Below are 17,799 nucleotides of genomic sequence, written 5' to 3'. Positions count from 1 at the left end.
TGCTTCCTTACGAAAAATGAGCGATACCCGTTTTGTTTTTGTTCGTGAAATTCCTGATAAATAAAAAGTTATAACGACGTTGACGATTTTACCCTTGGGTTCCTTTATGATGATTTCCTTAACACCTTTTGATGCGAGCTTCCGCTTGATGTTCGACCTATTCTTCTTATCTTTTATTCTTTTAAAAATAGTCGTATCGATACTCGTACCCCACTATCACTAGTGTCGGGAATCGGGCTGCGACATCTTTCCTTAATTAGCTCGATCTTTGATTGATCCGATTGAAGATGGCGTCCAGCTGCAAGCTTAGTCAACCTTTCCCATTCTTTCGATCCTTCCAGTTTCTTCTTCCATCTTCCACTTGCTTCTTCGATATCTCCGAGATTGACCTTCCTTTTATGGCTCTGGCTGTCTGCTTCTCATGGTAACGATCAGACGGATTGCTCTTTTCGGTGTGGCTCATACCAGGTGGGTTGCTTCAGGTTCCCATTGTTGGATTTATATACTGAAAGCAAGAACTTTTATGCTTGTATATAATGATTCCTGTGTTCACTGTTTTCAATCTCCTGTCTGATTGTGTTCATGATTGCATATGTATGTTCTTTATCTCTATATAAGTAGATTATACGGTTATACGGTGTATCACAGAAGATCGTATAATTGGAATAAACCTTAAGAGATATAATATGATCACAGCCGAAATAACTCTAGGACAAGTTATTGGTTTAGGCTGCAGTATAGATGGAAATAGTTTGTCTTGACTACTTGTCTATACTGGTACGTCATTACGTATTGATAGGACCACAGTTTGAGATGTATTCTTCTATCTGACTTAAGTGAAGAATCAAGATCTCGGTGACTTATAAATCTTAATACTAATAAGTATTCAGATATATATATATTAATTCGTATATCACTTTGACTTACTATGGGTGAAAGTTATATACTAACTCGAGTACTCTGTATCTTGGGTGATAGCGGTTAACATATGATATCTGATTATCTGTATTAGTACCCGTATCCGGTATAGGATAATGACATCCCCTTAAGGAGCTCAATAAGGTTTATTACGCTAAACCCTGCAGGTTGATTAAGTTCAGGCGTAATAATAAAGTTTGAGTGGTACTACTTAAGGAATTATTAAGAGATTAATTAATTTAAGCTGTCAGAGCTCTAATTAATTAATGGATGTCGGATATTTTAAATACGGAGATTTAATAAGTCTAAATACAAGCCCCGACTCATCACCGGCAATAAAGGGGTAAGTCAGTATCGGTTTTCTAGTGGAATGAACTGATATTTATAAATTAATTATGGTCTGGGCTGACCATTGATAAATTAATTTATTTGAGGCCCATCTTTATTCCTTGTATCTGGTCCCTGGGCTGGCCCAATGTCTCCTAGCCCAAGAAGACAGAATTTTCGGCCCTCACATGTAAAGTGGCGCCTCCTCCTCTTTTCTGTATTATTAAATACAGTTGTCAGCTCTCAGGAAAAACACACTGATAAAAATTAGGGTTTTTGAGAGCAGAGGAGGCGTAGAAACGTGTATGGTCTTTCTGTCTTGGGAATTTCCATAGCTCGTTGTCCATCCAACGTTGGGAATTGAGCGGGATACAGTCGAGAAGATCAGAGCTGGAGTCAGATTCTTTCGATGCGATCATCAACAGTTTGTGCATCCGATTCTCAAGTAAGTTTTCCTAACACCTGTGTGCAGCTGTTAAATTCATAGGAGCATATTCGGTTTTAATCGTTGTATGATGAATTAATAATAATCCAAGAAACGATCATCGGGCAATCGAGTATTAATTCAATTTAATATTCTTTCAATTGGTATCAGAGCCCAGGATTAATTTCTTGGCTCTATTATTAATTTGTGTACGATTAATAATGTGCGTTGTTTTTACTGCTGTTGTTCTTCGTGATTCGTTGATTCGTGGAATACGTCGTTTGATGTTGTAATTGTTTTTCACCACGAGAAAATCCGTGGTTAGATTAGGATTTCAATTGTATTTGTTTTTCTGTTGTAAATCTGTAAAATCGAGGAACGAAACGGGGATGACGACGAATCAACAACGAGGAACGGTGTTTGGTGAGACGGAGGTGCAACGGGCACGGAGCGAGCAAGGCCGCCGGCGCCGAGGGCCGCGCGCGCACGAGCGCTTGCGCGCTGTGCGTCGCGCACCTGGGCAGGCACCGTGCGCCCTTGCTGCTGCTGCTCGATGCGGGTCAAGGCGAGGCAGACCAGGGCGGGCTGGGCGAGCGACGGGAACTGCCGGTAGGGGCGGTGCGCGCCCGGGGCCGCGTGTGCGCGCTCTACGCGCTGCGCGCCCAGCGGGCGGCGCACTGCCGCTGCTATTCGTCGCCTACTGGAGCTGCTGCCGCCCGGGGTTGCCGAGTGTTGCTGCTGGAGTCGGCAAGGGGCGAGGGCTGGGCGTGCTCGGGCCGTGCACGCGCGTGCCTGCTGGCTGCGTGCTGCGCGCCCAGCGCCGCACTGCTCGGCCGTCTGCCCGGGCCGCTGCTGCGCACGCTGTTTGCCCACGCCGGGGACGGGCTGCTGCCAAGGCTGGTGCTGCCGAGGCTGGTGCTGCCGGAGCCGAGCACGAGGAGGAGACCGGCGGCGGGGCAGCCGCCGCCGTGGACTGCTGTTGCTGGCTGGAGGCGGCGGCACCTAGGGTTTTCCAAACCCTAGGTGGCCGATTGCTTCTCAAAAGGCCCTAGGGGGGCCCAAACCCTAATTCCAACGACGGGCTTGAAGTTTTCGGGCTGTTTTTAGTTTTTGGGCCTGTTTTTCTATTTTATTTTGTAATAGAATAGATTTGGGTTTCCACGAATGGGTCACGAAGAATTTTAATCCCTTATGCTCTTTACCTGCTTTTGCACGTCTTTGTTTGTTAATATTTGTTTATTAACTGCGCTTAGACAAGCATGATAGTAGGTTTATCGTTTTCCTAAATATGTTTTAGAATTCTACGAGCATGTTTTACATGTTGCGTTCTAGAAAAGCATGATTAGGATTATGTGCTTGAGCATGTACAAACCTTTTGAAAGAAAAAGACTAAACTGTTTTAATAATTTTTATAGTATTTAAAAATTATTTTAGACCTCCACATGCGGCCTCAAGACAAAGTGATTGAAAATATGAGTAAACGTCCACACGATCGTGGCTTACTTCATATTGGATTTCACAAGTTTGTTAAGTTGAGGTTTCTATCAAAAATATTTAAATCCATTTAAGTAGTGGGAGTTATGCGGTAAACGTCCACACGATCGTGGCTTACTCGTATAATTTTCACAAGTACTTTAGAGGATGGATTCTAAATAAGATAACCAAGAGATTAAATTGAAAGCGGTATGGTCCTAGTGAGTATGCTAATTTCGAGAATTTAATTTTCAAGGTTAAATTGTGGTCACTGTTTAGATATCATTTCAAGTACAATGTACAACTCCCCATCGGAGTCCCTTCTTGAATATGATATGGTCTAGTTAAGATCCAACTATTAATTTCCTTTGTCAAAAGGTTAAGTTGACATGGATGGAAATTAAATGACTAGGTAAAATAGTCTGGTTGAGGGGTTCATGTGTAAACGTCCACACGATCGTGGCTTACTCGTGAGATTCCTTGGGCAGTTGGAGGTTTCATTAATATTGTTTTATCAAAAGGTTACAATATTATTGTTACGAATTATGTGCTTCATGTTCTTACATGTTTATTTGTTTACTTTCAGATATGTCTATGTCTCCAATTATTAACATTCTAGCAAACAATCCTCTTATCGGTCCAAATTACACCCAATGGAAACGCCATATTATGTATATTCTTGACGCTGATGAGCACAGTTTTGTGCTTACTACTCCACGTCCCGCGCCCTTAACTGATGAGTCCACTGATGCGGAACGAGAAACGCATAAAAGGTGGCACAAGTCAAATAATATGGCCAAGTGCTATATTATGATGACTATGTCACAAACTTTGCAACTCTAGCATCAGGTCATGAATGACGCGGCTGAAATCATGTTAAACCTCAAGGAGGTTTATGGGGAGTCCGAGAGGTCTGCTCGTTTTAACTTGATGAGAGAAATCTTATCTTGTAAAATGAGCGAGGGCAGCTCGGTGCACGATCATGTCATGCATATGACAAATTTGTTTGACAGGCTTGATCTGCTAGGAGGGGGTATCGAAGGCGAAGCCAAGGTCGATATCATCCTCAACACTCTCCCCAAAACCTATGAGAACTTCCGACTCAACGTCGTTATGAGCAAGGCCAACTATACTCTCAATGAGTTATTGAATGCTCTAGTTTCGGCGGAGGGAGTCATGGGCACGCGCAATGGGAAAGAGGTCCTTGTTGCTGCCAAGGGATCTACTTCTTCGTCGAAAGGCGGGAAAAAGAAGTGGAAAGGTCCAAAGGGCAAGCATGACCATGAGGCTAGTGGGAGCGGTAAAGCCAAAGTAGATGGCCCTACCGGCGGCGTGAACAAGCCAACGGCCAAGGGAAAGTGCTTCAAGTGCGGCAAGGTTGGGCATTGGAAAAAAAATTGTCCAGTGCTCAAGGCAAAGGGACAAGGTACGTCACAAGTTTTAGTAACAGAAACATGTTTAGCTTCGTTTTCTACTCATTCGTGGGTAGTGGATACGGGGGCAACTGACCATGTTTGTTACACCTTGCAGGGCTTCAACCCAACAAGGGAGCTAGCAAGTGATGAGATCACCATCTCCATAAGCTAGAAAATTCTCAAGTAGAATTTGTAGCTGCTAAAGTAGCCAATTACTATAACAAAGGGATTGCTAATGAATTCATGTTCTGGGCACGAACACCTATTATGGGTGGTGGTAATGGCCGCATTGACCGACTGTCACGACAGATCTTGAAATGAATGATACCATTCATAGATCTTCTTAGATTTGTATTTACATCTCATAACTCTCGTAGATCTCGAACTCCTGGAACTCATAGACATCAAAGAATGTAAGTATATCTGAAGAAGAGGATGTTGGCTGCGACATACGGGTGAAATTAGAGAAAAGATCACGAAGAGAGAAAAGGATAGCAACTTGGCGGCATGAGGATTAGGGCTTCAATGGCAGAGCAACTAGGGTTGGAAAGAGAGAGAGAGAGAGAGAGAGAGAGAGAGAGAGAGAGAGAGTGTGTGTGATAACAAAGAAAAGAGAGAGCCTGTGTTTTTATACGAACAAGAAAGAAGGGTGGGAGTAATTCCGTCCGAAATACTTAAAATTGCTATAATTTATTAAAATTATATTTGATAGACAACTATTGATTTTCACTATCCTCAATGAATATTTCACACCACTAAAATTTATCCTTTGTATTTATTTGTTTACAAAAAAAAAAAAAAAATAGATTTTAGCATTTCGTTATAAAACATAAGATAAAATACATAAAGATGAGCAAGAAATATAAAATAAGTGTGTGCACGTATTAATCTAGTAATAAAGTAATTAATTTTTGAAGTCAAATATCTCAAATTCGAATTCACTGTCATCCAATTTTTAAAATTATTTATTCAACAATCAAAAAATATAACACAAAAACTATAGAACAATTTATTTTTACCTGTCTACAATTACATGAATTCCCCTTATATTGCAAGAAATAAAACCACTATCATAAGGCTAATTGATGGATAAGATTAATGACTATATGCATTAGAGAAATATTAGAAGGAATGAAACATCAAAGATGACTATATATGGGCATTCATGAAATTTTCTTATGGTCGAAATTTTCTTATATTTTCTCCGTCTCGTAAAGTTTGAGCAATTTTTTTTGACACAAGTTTTAAAGAGTTAATATAAGAGAAAAAAATAGAAAAGTAAATAAAGGAAAAATATTTTATTATATAAAAAAATGTGTTAATATATAAGAATAGCCACTTTTATATAGTAAAAATAAATTTTACCCACTAATATAAAAACTTAAAAAAATGCCCACATTTACCATTTTACCCTTACATATAAATTTTTTACAAATACCCACGAATTCACAACCAGTGAATTCAAGCTTTAAAACTCGAATTCACAACTGAATAACAAGTATTGGTTGTGAATTCAAGTTTTAAAGTTTGAATTCACAACTATAAATAGTGTTAGTTGTGAATTCGCTGAATTCACAACCAACACTATTTCTAGTCATGAATTCACAACCAACAAAACTTGAATTCACAACCAATACTATTTCTAATTGTGAATTCACAACCAATGATGATAATTTAGTTGTGAATTCATAAATTTGCTTGTGAATTCTAGAACATATTTGTACAAAATTGCGTGATTTTCATCAATTTCTTCATTACTTGTATTTTTTTTTATTAAAATCAAACTGAATTCAATTTTTCCTCAAATAATCTAAATAATCTCTGCAAGGATTGAGAAATTGGGGTTTCTATCCACATCGCGTAGGGAGAGAGAGAGATACGACGTGTATGTGTGTGCGATTTTCAGAGAGGAAATGGTGGGAATAGGCGGCGGTGGCCCAGTGAAACCAGCGGCAGCGGCATCGGACCTTCGTCCGTCCAAGGTGGCGGCGACATAATAGACCGAGAGGGAGGGAAGATCGCAGATCTGCGATGAGAGAGAGAGAGAGAGCGAGAGGAGAGAGAGAGTGCAGCAGTGGCCCAGCAAAACCAGCAACGGCGGCATCGGACCTTCGCCGATCCAAGGCGGCGGCTGCAGAACAGATCGATCGAGAGCGAGAGGAGAGACGACTGGCAAGCGACGGCTGGAAAGTCGAGGGCGACGGCGGAGATCTGATCGCTGGAAGAGAGAAAGAAAGGGGGAGGGAGAGAGAGAGTAGAGAGAGAGAGAGACGTTTTTTAGAGAGAGAGAAAGTGATAGGGATTAAGAGTGGGTATTTTTTTAATTTTAATCTTAAGGGTAATTTAGTCATTTAACACAAAAAGTGGGTATTTTTTTATGTTTTATTTGAGTGGGTAAAATTTATTTTTGCTATATAAAAGTGGCTATTTTCAAAATTCACTCTAAAAAAATTGTTTAAATTTTATGGGACAATTCAAAAAAAAATAATGCTCAAGTTTCGCGTAAGTTGGGGAGAGAGGGAGTATTTCCTTAAAACTAAGTTTGTGCATGGCAGCCCGGTTATAGTTAGAGGGCAGACAATTTAATGTGATATGGTGATGAGTTGGTAACAGAGCAATCAATTAGATGACCACTAGCAAAATTAGTTCAGACTGCACATGCTTGCCTTCTTAGATTTTAATAATAATTCTTCTTGGAGATTCAAACCGACATGGTAACTGAAAGAGATAGAGAGAGAGAGTCACAGAAGCAGAAAAACACTGATACAAAATCCAAACCAACCGTTTGACCAGGGCCCCTCCAATATATGATATCACTAGAAACAAGAATCTTTGGATTTGTTAAATAAACTATATTAGCAAAATCCAAAACCAATCGCTCCTGCTCAATATGTCTGTTTCTCCTCAGCTTCTCTTATTTCTCCATCACACCTTACCTCCCAAATCATAATTAATTTATTATAATCGAGAAAACTAGAGTATAATTCTGGATGGATCTGATTTTAATTAATCGCTAAATCATGAGAAAATCTTTGATTAATTAATAATAGAGGACTATTCCCACTTGACCTCCCACATTACTTCCTATAACAAATTCATATACCAAAATCAAGACTTCAAAACTTTCTGTCTTGTTGATTGTTGTTGCCTTCTTGTTGGATTTCTCTCATCTTTTAGTTTTTGAATAATGTCATTTAATACGCGTGGCATCGAAACTAAGTGATTGTGAGTATAAATCACACCACACAAATACACTATCAAACTCGAGCATCCAATGAAAATGGAGAGGAAGAAATCTTGGTTGAGTTCAATAATTGTCAAGAACTCATTTTTTCTTCGGACAAGAGATATTCTTGCAAATGCTGCCTCAAATCTCAGACACAAGGCTAAAGGTAAGACCTTTAACATTTGGGTGCCAATCTTTTCTTGTTTTCTTGTTTCGGATAATCTAATAATTCTTGTTTTCTGTTGCAGAAAAAAGTGATGGTTTTGTTAATTTGTACAAGGATATGGAGGCGTGCGCAGGATACACAGATATTCAGGTGATGTGGGAGATGATTCACTCTACATCTCCTCATAATGTGCAGAGAGAGAGAAGCGGTAGAAGATTTAAGTGTTGGAAATTCTGTTTCCAACAAGTGTGAGAGATTATTATCAATAGTGTACAACGAGGAAAAATCTACAACCGCTATTCGTGGACGTTTTAGTATAGATGTCTCAATGGTGTCTGTGTGCGTAGTGGGAGGTTATTGTTTTATTTCCAGCTGAAATATTTGATGATCGTATAGAAATATAAGTATATTATTTGAATTTCTTTATGCTGTTATTGAGTGGAGAATTTAATGAAATTCAAATACTCGATATTTTCCTTTTTTCAGATAATTCAAATATATAAACTCCTTTTGATAAATGAACGTCGCCTTCAAGGTATAACCATTTGAACTTCCCGTTCATCCGGAAAATGCTCTACGCGTTCCACCATTTGAATAGAACAACCTTAGTGCTATGTGTACAACGTTTACGCCTTCTTCCGAATCATGTCGTCGAAGTGACCGAATGACCACTTGGCGTTGGCTTCGACCCACCTTGCCACCCACAGCTTTACCTCATAACTAACACTGGCCCAAGGCGATTTAATTTGGTTGAGGATAAATGACTCGTTCACTAAGTGTTTATGCGATCCACGACTCGTCCCCAATAGGCTTCACCCTTTTGATGGATAACATGAATGGCATCGTTGGTCTCCTCAATCTGCACTAGTCGCTGGCGCCTTCTCCTTGAAGGCCTTTGCCTTCTTTCGGTGCGTCAGTGGCTGTGGCTCCATCACGCCTTCGCCTTGAGCCTCGTTGCCCAAATTAACCGTCGAAAGGTCAGGACGCCAGTATGAATCGGAAAGATCACTAGTTCAATTTGGAGAAAATAATCGGGGATATTGGGATCGTTAGGATTCATTGACAACAGAGAGAAATTGAGAGACAGTTTATGAAGAAAAAGTGGGGAAGAATGAAAAAAAAAATAGATAGGAGAAAAAAAAACAAAGATAAAGTATCGTTGGAAAGGGAAAAAAATTAATTATAGGTTGCAATAGCCGTTGGCAAAGAAAGAAAAAAAAATTAAAAATTAAAAATCGATTGAAAGTCGTTACTCATTCAAATTTTCAAACTTTTTTTTCAATTTAAGGTGCATGTAGACATGCGCCTGATTTTTCAGCTCATGCTATCGCGCGCTAGGACTTGAGCTCCCTTCACCTGCATTGGTCGACTCATAGTAAGGGCTAACTCGAATTAGCCGTATGAGCCGACCGATGTGGATGCTCTAAGAGCATGTACAATGCAAGAGCCCCAAAGAAGCTCTATAGAGGTGGGCCCTTCCACAATAGGGGGCTCGATAGATTTTAATTCTATTTTTCAAGAAATTAAATTCGTAAATTCTAATTAAAATAAAATAAATCATTAAATTTAAATTCAAATATTACAATAATAAAAATAAATAAAAATTTAAAATTACAATTCTTCGGCATTTGTCCTAAACCGCTCCTAAATCTTCACGTCCTTTTGCACAGATTGAAACTGTGACTTTATTTGTTCGTTGTTGCGCGTCACCGTATTGAGAGGACGAGATTCGGTGAACCACCTCATGATTTCTCCCAAATAGATGAGTGTTTTTTGATCGGCATCCTTGACAGCGTTGAGGAACACCTCGGCCAATAGTGAGCAAATTAACTTGGTCTCCGATAGGGAGTAATCGGCATGTGACTTCGTCGTCTTGGGGAGTGCATGAATCTCGATGACTTCATCATCTTGAATGAATTGAGTTTTGTTAAAGTTGATAATCTCAAGACATTGAGAGTTGAATGCGTTGGATGCTTGAGAAAATGACGAAAGCCGAGAGGAGAAGAATTTGAGCTTCGTTAAAGGGCTATTTTTAAAAATCCATATCTCCCAATTCTAAGGTCCCATGGGGACCAAAGTGATCAATCCAAAATTTAGGAGAGTTTGAAATACTTCTCCAATTGGATTCAACCCGAAATGATGTACAGTTTAAAAGATATTCAAGTTTGAAAAATGGTGCTTAAAGTGGGCTTCAAATAGACAAGTACGAAATCAATATATATATATATATATATATATATATATATATATATATATATATATATAGGGTTAGGTTCAATGAAGAAGGCCTAAATGTAAGAAAGAAGAAAGAAGTAATCTCATCCGTTGATCTTATCTAATCTAACGGATATGATTTATTCACGCCATGTTCAACGGATTTTTTCGTTGAACATTCGTGAACATATACAATATTTTTGGGGGTTATGGGTTTCGACCCCCGTATGTTCAACGAAAAAATCCGTTGAACATGGTGTGAATAAATCATGTTCGTTAGATTAGATAAGATCAACGGATGAGATTACTTCTCTCTTCTTTCTTACATTTAGGCCTTCTTCATTGAACCTTGGCCTATATATATATATATATATACTTGAGCTTGTCTAAAAATATTGAAACTCGATAAAGAGGCTCAAAACATTTAAAATATTATTCTGTAGAAAAATGGGCTCCAAAGTAGGTGTTTTAGGTAGGCCTAGCCTTCCCCAAAAAAATTAAATTAATTATTAAACCATAACCAATATTGTAACACAAACTAATTAAGAAACATAATGAAAATGAATTTTGTGAAAAAAATAAATTTCGTGGAAAAAATTAGAAGAGTATTAAGTTCGTGTGAAAAATTAGAAAATGCTGTAAATTTATGTATTTACTCGCAAATAATTTAAATTAAAAATTGACACGCATATGCCACATAGATAATAATGTACCACGTAGAAGTCCAATCAATAATAATTTGATCGAAATTGCTCGTTGTGAAAAAAATTAGATGAACACAAAAATTCATATATTTATTCAAAAAATAAAATTCATAAAAAAGTTAAAAAATAATAAAAATTCGTATATTTACACGTAAATAACCTTCGCCTAAATATAAAGCCCGCCTCCGTCATCCTTTATAAATACCTTTCAAATTTTAGATCTCAAAATTAATACCCTACACACATTAAGCCCACGTTTGATTGGATGTTTTTAGAGGTTGGAAAAGAATTCAATTAATTGAATCAATTATTTGTTATTTGGTTTGGGTAATGACTTAACCATTACCACCTAATCACCTAATTTGTTACCCCTTAAAATAGAGGGAAAACAAAAGAAATAGAATCTCTTACCAATGATTCATTTATATTGTTAAACCAAACACTCAATAAAAGTAATGGTTATTGTTACCATTCCACTCATTTATTTGATTCAATTTCCTTTCCATTCCATTACTTGAACCAAACGAGCACTAAGTCCGTCTCCCCTAAAGAAAATGAAGTCCGTTGAATTTGTGACACGTGTACCTGGTGACATCACAAAAAACTTTCGTAGAGTCAACTATGAAATGACAGTCAAGCAATATTAGGATCAACCTTCATGTAATTTATCATGAATCTATATTATGTAAAATCACAATCCTGCTCTAAATTGCTGTTCATTTACTTGATGCCAACCACTAATCATCATTACGAGTTTATCACGATTCTATGCTGATATATTTTCTTCTCTGTTTCACTTTTTAATCAACTCTTTCAAATCTGAATATACCACTGATCTACAAGCCCAATCCATCTGCAAAACGGTGCAATATTTCCAAGAATTACGTGAAGAATCATGACTCTGCAGCGATGAGTTCGACTCCATTTTTTGTCGCGTTTTCGAGAAAGGGAAGGGGACCTGATCTTGAAATGAGGACATGAAATTCCTAGCTGCTCTGCATACGCATGCCCATTAATTTTCTTATTAGCTGCTTTCGAAAGAAACGTAAATGATCAATCCAGCTACTCGTGGTCGTGGGTGCCACGCCACACATCCATGTTGAAAAAAACTTATTCTTTTCTTTTTGAGGTGAATGGGAATATAAAAATGGCGATGATGATCGAGAGCTCTTGATGCGGAGATTACCACTAATGAAAAGGCGTGTGGATAGAACATGCCCTATTTGTCTCTATTTGCATCAATCTACATCAATGGATTCTGGTGCTGTCACATTCAAAAAAAATTTAACAATTGAATGTTTGCATTAGCATTTCCATTTCTCTTGTTAAATTTGGTCTTCCAAATTAGATAACTGAAAAAGCTGCTATGGAATTGGTTTTGGTTTATGGTAAATTACTTGCACTAATTCCTCATGAGATGAAGGTGTAAAGCAAACATATCTTCAACCGTGATTCTCTTTCTCTCTTATTGCCTCACCCTTTAAAAACCTTGATCAACTTCCTCAGTTTCTCCACACTCCCATCTCCGCTCCGGCACCATGGTTGATGCCTCCGCCCCGCCACCGGTCCACGACGGCCTTGAGTTCTGGCAATTCATGATCGCGGGCTCCATAGCCGGCTCAGTCGAGCACATGGCCATGTTCCCGGTCGACACTCTCAAAACTAGGATGCAGGCCATCACTTCCGCCACCAAAACCTCCTCCTTAACTCTCCGGCAATCCCTCGGTTCCATTGTGAAATTCGAGGGGCTAGGCGGCCTGTACCGTGGCATCGCAGCAATGGGGCTAGGCGCGGGCCCTGCTCATGCTGTCTACTTCTCTGTCTACGAGTCTTGCAAGAAAATCTTGGCTGCAGGGAACCCTAACAGCCCCATTGCTCATGCCGCCTCTGGCGTGTGTGCTACTGTGGCCAGTGATGCGGTGCTGACGCCCATGGACGTGGTGAAGCAGCGGCTGCAGCTCAAGGGCAGCCCTTACAAGGGAGTGTGTGACTGTGTGAAGAGGATTATGGTGGAGGAAGGTTTTGGGGCGTTTTACGCGAGTTATAGGACGACTGTGGTGATGAATGCGCCTTTTACTGCCGTCCACTTTGCTACCTACGAGGCTGCAAAGAGAGGCCTAATGGGGGTGAGTGGAGGCGGAGGCGAGGAGGAGGAGGAGGAGGAGAGTCTGGTGGTGCACGCGGCTGCTGGTGGCGTGGCGGGCGCGCTGGCTGCAGCCGTGACCACTCCTCTTGATGTGGTCAAGACTCAGCTGCAGTGCCAGGTTTGTTCGTCTGTTTGTTTGTTTGTTTGGTTGTGGTGTTATGTTTGGGCTAAAAGCGCGTTTTTGTTATGTGTTTCGGTGTTGGTAGGGAGTGTGCGGGTGTGATCGGCTTTCGAGTAGCTCGATTTTGGATGTGGTTGGGATGATCAAGAAGAAAGATGGGTATGGAGGGCTGATGAGAGGTTGGGTTCCAAGGATGTTGTTTCATGCACCTGCTGCTGCCATCTGCTGGTCTACTTATGAAGCAGTCAAGAGTTTTTTCCATTGATGGAGGAACTAACTGCTTCTGTTGATTCAATATTATAGAGATATGCTGGTCTTGGAAAAACATGAAATTGTGCTCAATTTGGTTGGAGACAAGTGGTCTTCCTATAAATTTAGAAGAATGTAATAATTCATAACCCTTTACTTGCTCCTATCTATTGTTATGTTGTTCAGATATTATTAAGCTGGAGAAAAAGGGTCGATGAATACATATTTGTAGATATTTCTTGAGGTAAATAATTTAATTGTTCAATTTGCACCATTCATCCATTCTTCTATTTAAATTACACAATAGGTTCAATATTGATGTCGTATGATGAGTAAAACAACACTTAAAAGGTGGGCAACCAGATGGGGCAAAAAATCATAAAGCTACCATAATTTAAAGAAAATCGATTTAAAAATTATGTGAGACATTATTCAATCAAGCACCAGTGGTCTAGTGGTAGAATAGTACCCTGCCACGGTACAGACCCGGGTTCGATTCCCGGCTGGTGCAAATCTTTTAGGCTTTTTGCCATTATCTATAATTTTATACTTTAATTTTTTTTGGCCATTATATACTCATTACACAAAGGGGAGCACCTATTTTTACATGTATAATAGAGATAACAACTGATGGAAGAAGTACGATCTTGCCATCTTGGAAGGTCTTGCGCTACATAAGTTATGGTTTGCAGATTGCTTTTCAGCAAGATATGATGCTCATTACATGTAAAGTAGAGACAACAACTCATTCTTCTATAAGCATTCTACTCAATGAAGTGAACATAATATACAATATGTATCCCCTATACCAACACCATTCAGTACAAAAAAAGATTTGAGGCTATTCTATTCTCTAAATTTCCTAGTTTGAAGAGGGGTGCAATTCTTGAAAATAGCTAGAACTTTCCTACAACTATGCCATCTCTTTCAACTTCATAAACATCTCTACTTCTAGATCTTCTCACACCAGCTTGGAAATGGAGCTTCTTTTCGTCGGAGGTGATGCAACTCACCTTCATCCAAACAATCACCTTTGTCTTCATCCCAACTATCTCCGACAGCTTCCCTTTCTCCAAAAAACCACTCACCTCCGTCGCGAAACGCAACACGGATTGATCCTTGTAGCCCACTTCACACACTTTTGGAATGTGCACCGTTAGCTTCTTCGTCTCCTCATCGAAATCGTAGTTGGTCGCATCGCGAGGGAATATGCCGATTGCCAGATCGTACTCCTTTAGGAGCTCCGCTAATGGTTTTTGGATCTTTCCTGAAAAGGGATGATGTGTTCCCATGCTCGTCATTGTTTATTTATGTGAAGCAAAATATGAGATTGAAAAATATGGTACCTTTGATCTTGTTAACCAACCACTTCGTGCCTCCTTCGATGCTCGTTGACAATGACTGGACACAAAGAAACAAAGAGATTCATTCTTATGAAATTCCTCAATTGAAGCTAGAAATCGATCCAATGGGTTATTTAATTTATGTATTCATTCATATATGTTGTTCTTCCATTTTCGGGATGATATGCGAGCATTTTAAAATCTATAATTCAAGCAAAATGGAATTCAGGAAATGCAGCATATCTAGATCAATTGCGTCAGCTAAAGATCAATTGACAACCATGCGATCATAAAAAAGCAATTCCATCAAAATGCAGCATATCTAGATCAAGATCGTGATTTTTCTATTAAAAAAATCTACAAAACAGAGATTTCAGATATCATAGCCAGTGATTGTGAATTTCTCATGATAACAAAAATAAGATATATAAGAAAAAAGAATTGAGGGTGTTACATTGACATCATTGCCGACAGTGCCAAACTCATTGCTGGCTTTTTGTTTAAGCCAAAATGAACCCGCCTTGCTGAATACTTGATCCATTCATAGATACAAAACCCACGACCTTTTCAATTTTCAGGCAATTTTCATCTCTCTCTCTCTCTCTCGAATTTTCAGCAGTATGAAGGCTTCTCGCTTTTTTTGTCATAGAGATTAGACTCCGTTGGTTCTCGCTATTAGGAACAAAATATCCAAATTAAATTACCGGAAAAATTGCAGGGAACTCAATGTATTTTCCAATAACTAGCATTTGCACCCCGTGCAATGCACGGAAAACGTTTTTATATTTTTATATATATAAATTGATACCAGCTCAATTATCATATTTATAAATATAAGAAAAAAATTAATTTTCACTTAATATATTTGAGTTGAATATTCAAAAAATAAAAAAATAAAGAAAAATTCACAATAATAAAAATTGATATTGTGAAAAGGCATAAATAATAAGTAAAAAGAATAAAATAGAAAAAAATTGATTTATTCAAAAAAAGAGGAGAGATGAGAGAGAATTTTTAAAAATCATTAATCTTTAAATAAATATAACTCTCCGTTTTAAATCAAATATTTACATAAAATATATCAAATTAATGCTCTTATCATGATATTTAATTTGATATATTTTATAAATAATTTTAATTTCACAATTTTAGAAAGAAATAATATTAAAAAATAAGAACACAAAGAAAAAATTATATTGTACAAATAAAACTTCAATTTTTTATAACTACAAAATTGCCACTTATTAATTTTGAAATCAATTTGAAATTGAAAATTATCTTCTTAATATATTATAAATTATTATATAAATATAAATTTATAAATTATTTATAACCAATTCCTTATAAATTGTGTATATATACACATATAATTCATTATGGAATTATAAACGTGGGTTATGCAATTTTTCTTTTTAAACGTGGGGTGTGCATTTTTTTTAATTATGGGTTATGCAATTTTAATTGAGTTAGTTACTTAATTTTTGAATATATACAATAAGTCATTATTTTTGTAAGAAATCACAAAATTGCCATTGAAATTGATTTGAAATCAATTTCTAATTGAAAAATGTTGTTTTAATATAGTATAGATTATCTATAGCATGTGCATTATTTAGAGTATCAATTTGAATTTATAATTTGTTAATATGGATATACATATATAATCAAATAAAAGGCCATTCAAATTTAGTTTTAAGAATTGCTCGTTAGTTTTTATAATATATTAGTGGATTTATTTGAATTTTTTGAATGAGTTAATGTGTAAGTGAGATAGTGGGGTGAGTGGGATATAATTTATTTGTAACCTTCATGTTGAATATATTTTCAAAATTGCCATTCAAATCAATTTGAAATTGATTTGAAATCAATTTCTAATTGAAAACTGCTGTTTTAATATAGTATAGATATACAAATTATTAGGGTAACGCTATTCACTACAATGCTCTTAGAGCACTCCCAGCAGAAATTCCAAAATTATACTCCTATATTCCTCCCTAAAGCTTCCCTATTTAATTTTAGGATCTTGATTTTATAAATGCATACACCAGATCTCCTATTTTCTACATAAAAATAATAATTATGTGTGGGCCCTACTAATTATAAGCTTAAAATAAATTTAGGGTGGGTGTAAATTTAAGATTGAATTTAGGTAGGTGTAAAATTTTTTGTGGGCCCCATCCAATTTAGGGGATCTGTTGGATGCATTTTTTATCTCATTTTCAATTGTTTTAGCCTAAATTTAGAGTTAGTGATGCATTTAGGTGATCTGCTGGGAGTGACTAATCAGAACCGATCACCTACCCACTGTGGGCATGCATAACGTGTCCACCATGATGTGGCAATTGTAATTATAGTAAGATAATTTTAATTAGAGTAAGATTTATTAGTTATCTTTCCTAATTAAAATTGTCACATCAATGGTGGGCACGTTACGGTGGATAGGTGATCGGTTCTGTAAGACTAATTTATGGCTGTTGATCAAATGAAATCAACGGCTGTCATTCCATAATTTATGGTTTTAATAGTTCATTAAGTAATATAAGTTACTCATACATATTTTTTACGTGAGGGTATTACTGACTTTGGCTGTTGACCTTCTAAACTGTTCTGATTCTCTCTCCAATTTATTTATGGAATTTAAGATTCGAAATGATTACTTCTCAGTTTAATTTAGAGAGTGACACTATTTTGGTAGTAAATGATCCCACCTAAAAATTCACCGAAAATTTTGTGGATATCAATAAAATTTTGAATTTTAATTTACTTGGTATACTAAAAACCCTTCATATCTTTTGAATCAAAATAAAATTTTTCATTTTATTAATTCGCACATTGCTAATGTAAAATTCGTACAGTGTTGTATATTAGTTAATTAATTTATAATCCAATCATTCATACATTGATAATGCAAAATTCGTATAAAGTTACATTTTAGTTAATTCATAATCCAATAATTCATTCATTGTTATTGAAAAATTCGTACGTACGCTGAAGAACTGACTTTTTTTTTTGGATAAATATTCTTCAAAACTGTAGAAAAAATAAGAGAAATTTGATTAAACGTAATAAAATG

The 17,799-nt window shown here is 37.3% G+C and overlaps 2 protein-coding genes, 1 long non-coding RNA gene and 1 other non-coding gene across 4 annotated transcripts; 3 read left to right on the top strand and 1 right to left on the bottom strand.

Annotated features, from left to right (window-relative positions):
• Window positions 1-7,469: 7,469 nt before the first annotated feature.
• Window positions 7,470-8,429, top strand: LOC131016460 (uncharacterized). Its single transcript, XR_009099012.1, has 2 exons — window positions 7,470-7,949; window positions 8,032-8,429. It is a non-coding gene; the product is annotated as an uncharacterized LOC131016460 (long non-coding RNA).
• A 3,154-nt stretch (window positions 8,430-11,583) lies between these two features.
• LOC131016458 (uncharacterized) lies at window positions 11,584-13,657 on the top strand. The gene is made up of 2 exons (XM_057945153.1): window positions 11,584-13,131; window positions 13,220-13,657. Exons 1-2 carry the CDS (start codon window positions 12,406-12,408, stop codon window positions 13,397-13,399), a joined length of 906 nt encoding a protein of 301 aa, XP_057801136.1. The 5' UTR covers window positions 11,584-12,405; the 3' UTR covers window positions 13,400-13,657.
• A 166-nt stretch (window positions 13,658-13,823) lies between these two features.
• Window positions 13,824-13,894, top strand: TRNAG-GCC (transfer RNA glycine (anticodon GCC)). Its single transcript has one exon. It is a non-coding gene; the product is annotated as a tRNA-Gly (tRNA).
• A 225-nt stretch (window positions 13,895-14,119) lies between these two features.
• On the bottom strand, window positions 14,120-15,437 carry LOC131016459 (uncharacterized protein At5g01610-like). The gene is made up of 3 exons (XM_057945154.1): window positions 15,181-15,437; window positions 14,730-14,784; window positions 14,120-14,650 (listed from the first exon to the last, which is right to left on the bottom strand). Exons 1-3 carry the CDS (start codon window positions 15,265-15,267, stop codon window positions 14,280-14,282), a joined length of 513 nt encoding a protein of 170 aa, XP_057801137.1. The 5' UTR covers window positions 15,268-15,437; the 3' UTR covers window positions 14,120-14,279.
• Between the last annotated feature and the right edge of the window lie 2,362 nt (window positions 15,438-17,799).

The sequence above is a fragment of the Salvia miltiorrhiza genome, chromosome 3 (assembly GCF_028751815.1).
Source record: "Salvia miltiorrhiza cultivar Shanhuang (shh) chromosome 3, IMPLAD_Smil_shh, whole genome shotgun sequence".
NCBI classification, from domain to species: domain Eukaryota; kingdom Viridiplantae; phylum Streptophyta; class Magnoliopsida; order Lamiales; family Lamiaceae; genus Salvia; species Salvia miltiorrhiza.
The sequence above is the reverse complement of the archived record's forward strand: the minus strand, read 5'-3'. Positions and strand labels throughout refer to the sequence as shown.

Excerpts from the sequence above, each read along its gene's own strand:
- LOC131016458 (XM_057945153.1), top strand. The coding sequence starts at position 12,406 with ATGGTTGATGCCTCCGCCCCGCCACCGGTCCACGACGGCCTTGAGTTC. Across the intron at positions 13,132-13,219 it reads AGACTCAGCTGCAGTGCCAG|GGAGTGTGCGGGTGTGATCG; the intron begins GTTTGTTCGTCT and ends CGGTGTTGGTAG.
- LOC131016459 (XM_057945154.1), bottom strand. The coding sequence starts at position 15,267 with ATGGATCAAGTATTCAGCAAGGCGGGTTCATTTTGGCTTAAACAAAAA. Across the intron at positions 14,785-15,180 it reads CTGTCGGCAATGATGTCAAT|TCATTGTCAACGAGCATCGA; the intron begins GTAACACCCTCA and ends CTTTGTGTCCAG. Across the intron at positions 14,651-14,729 it reads GTTGGTTAACAAGATCAAAG|GAAAGATCCAAAAACCATTA; the intron begins GTACCATATTTT and ends ATCCCTTTTCAG.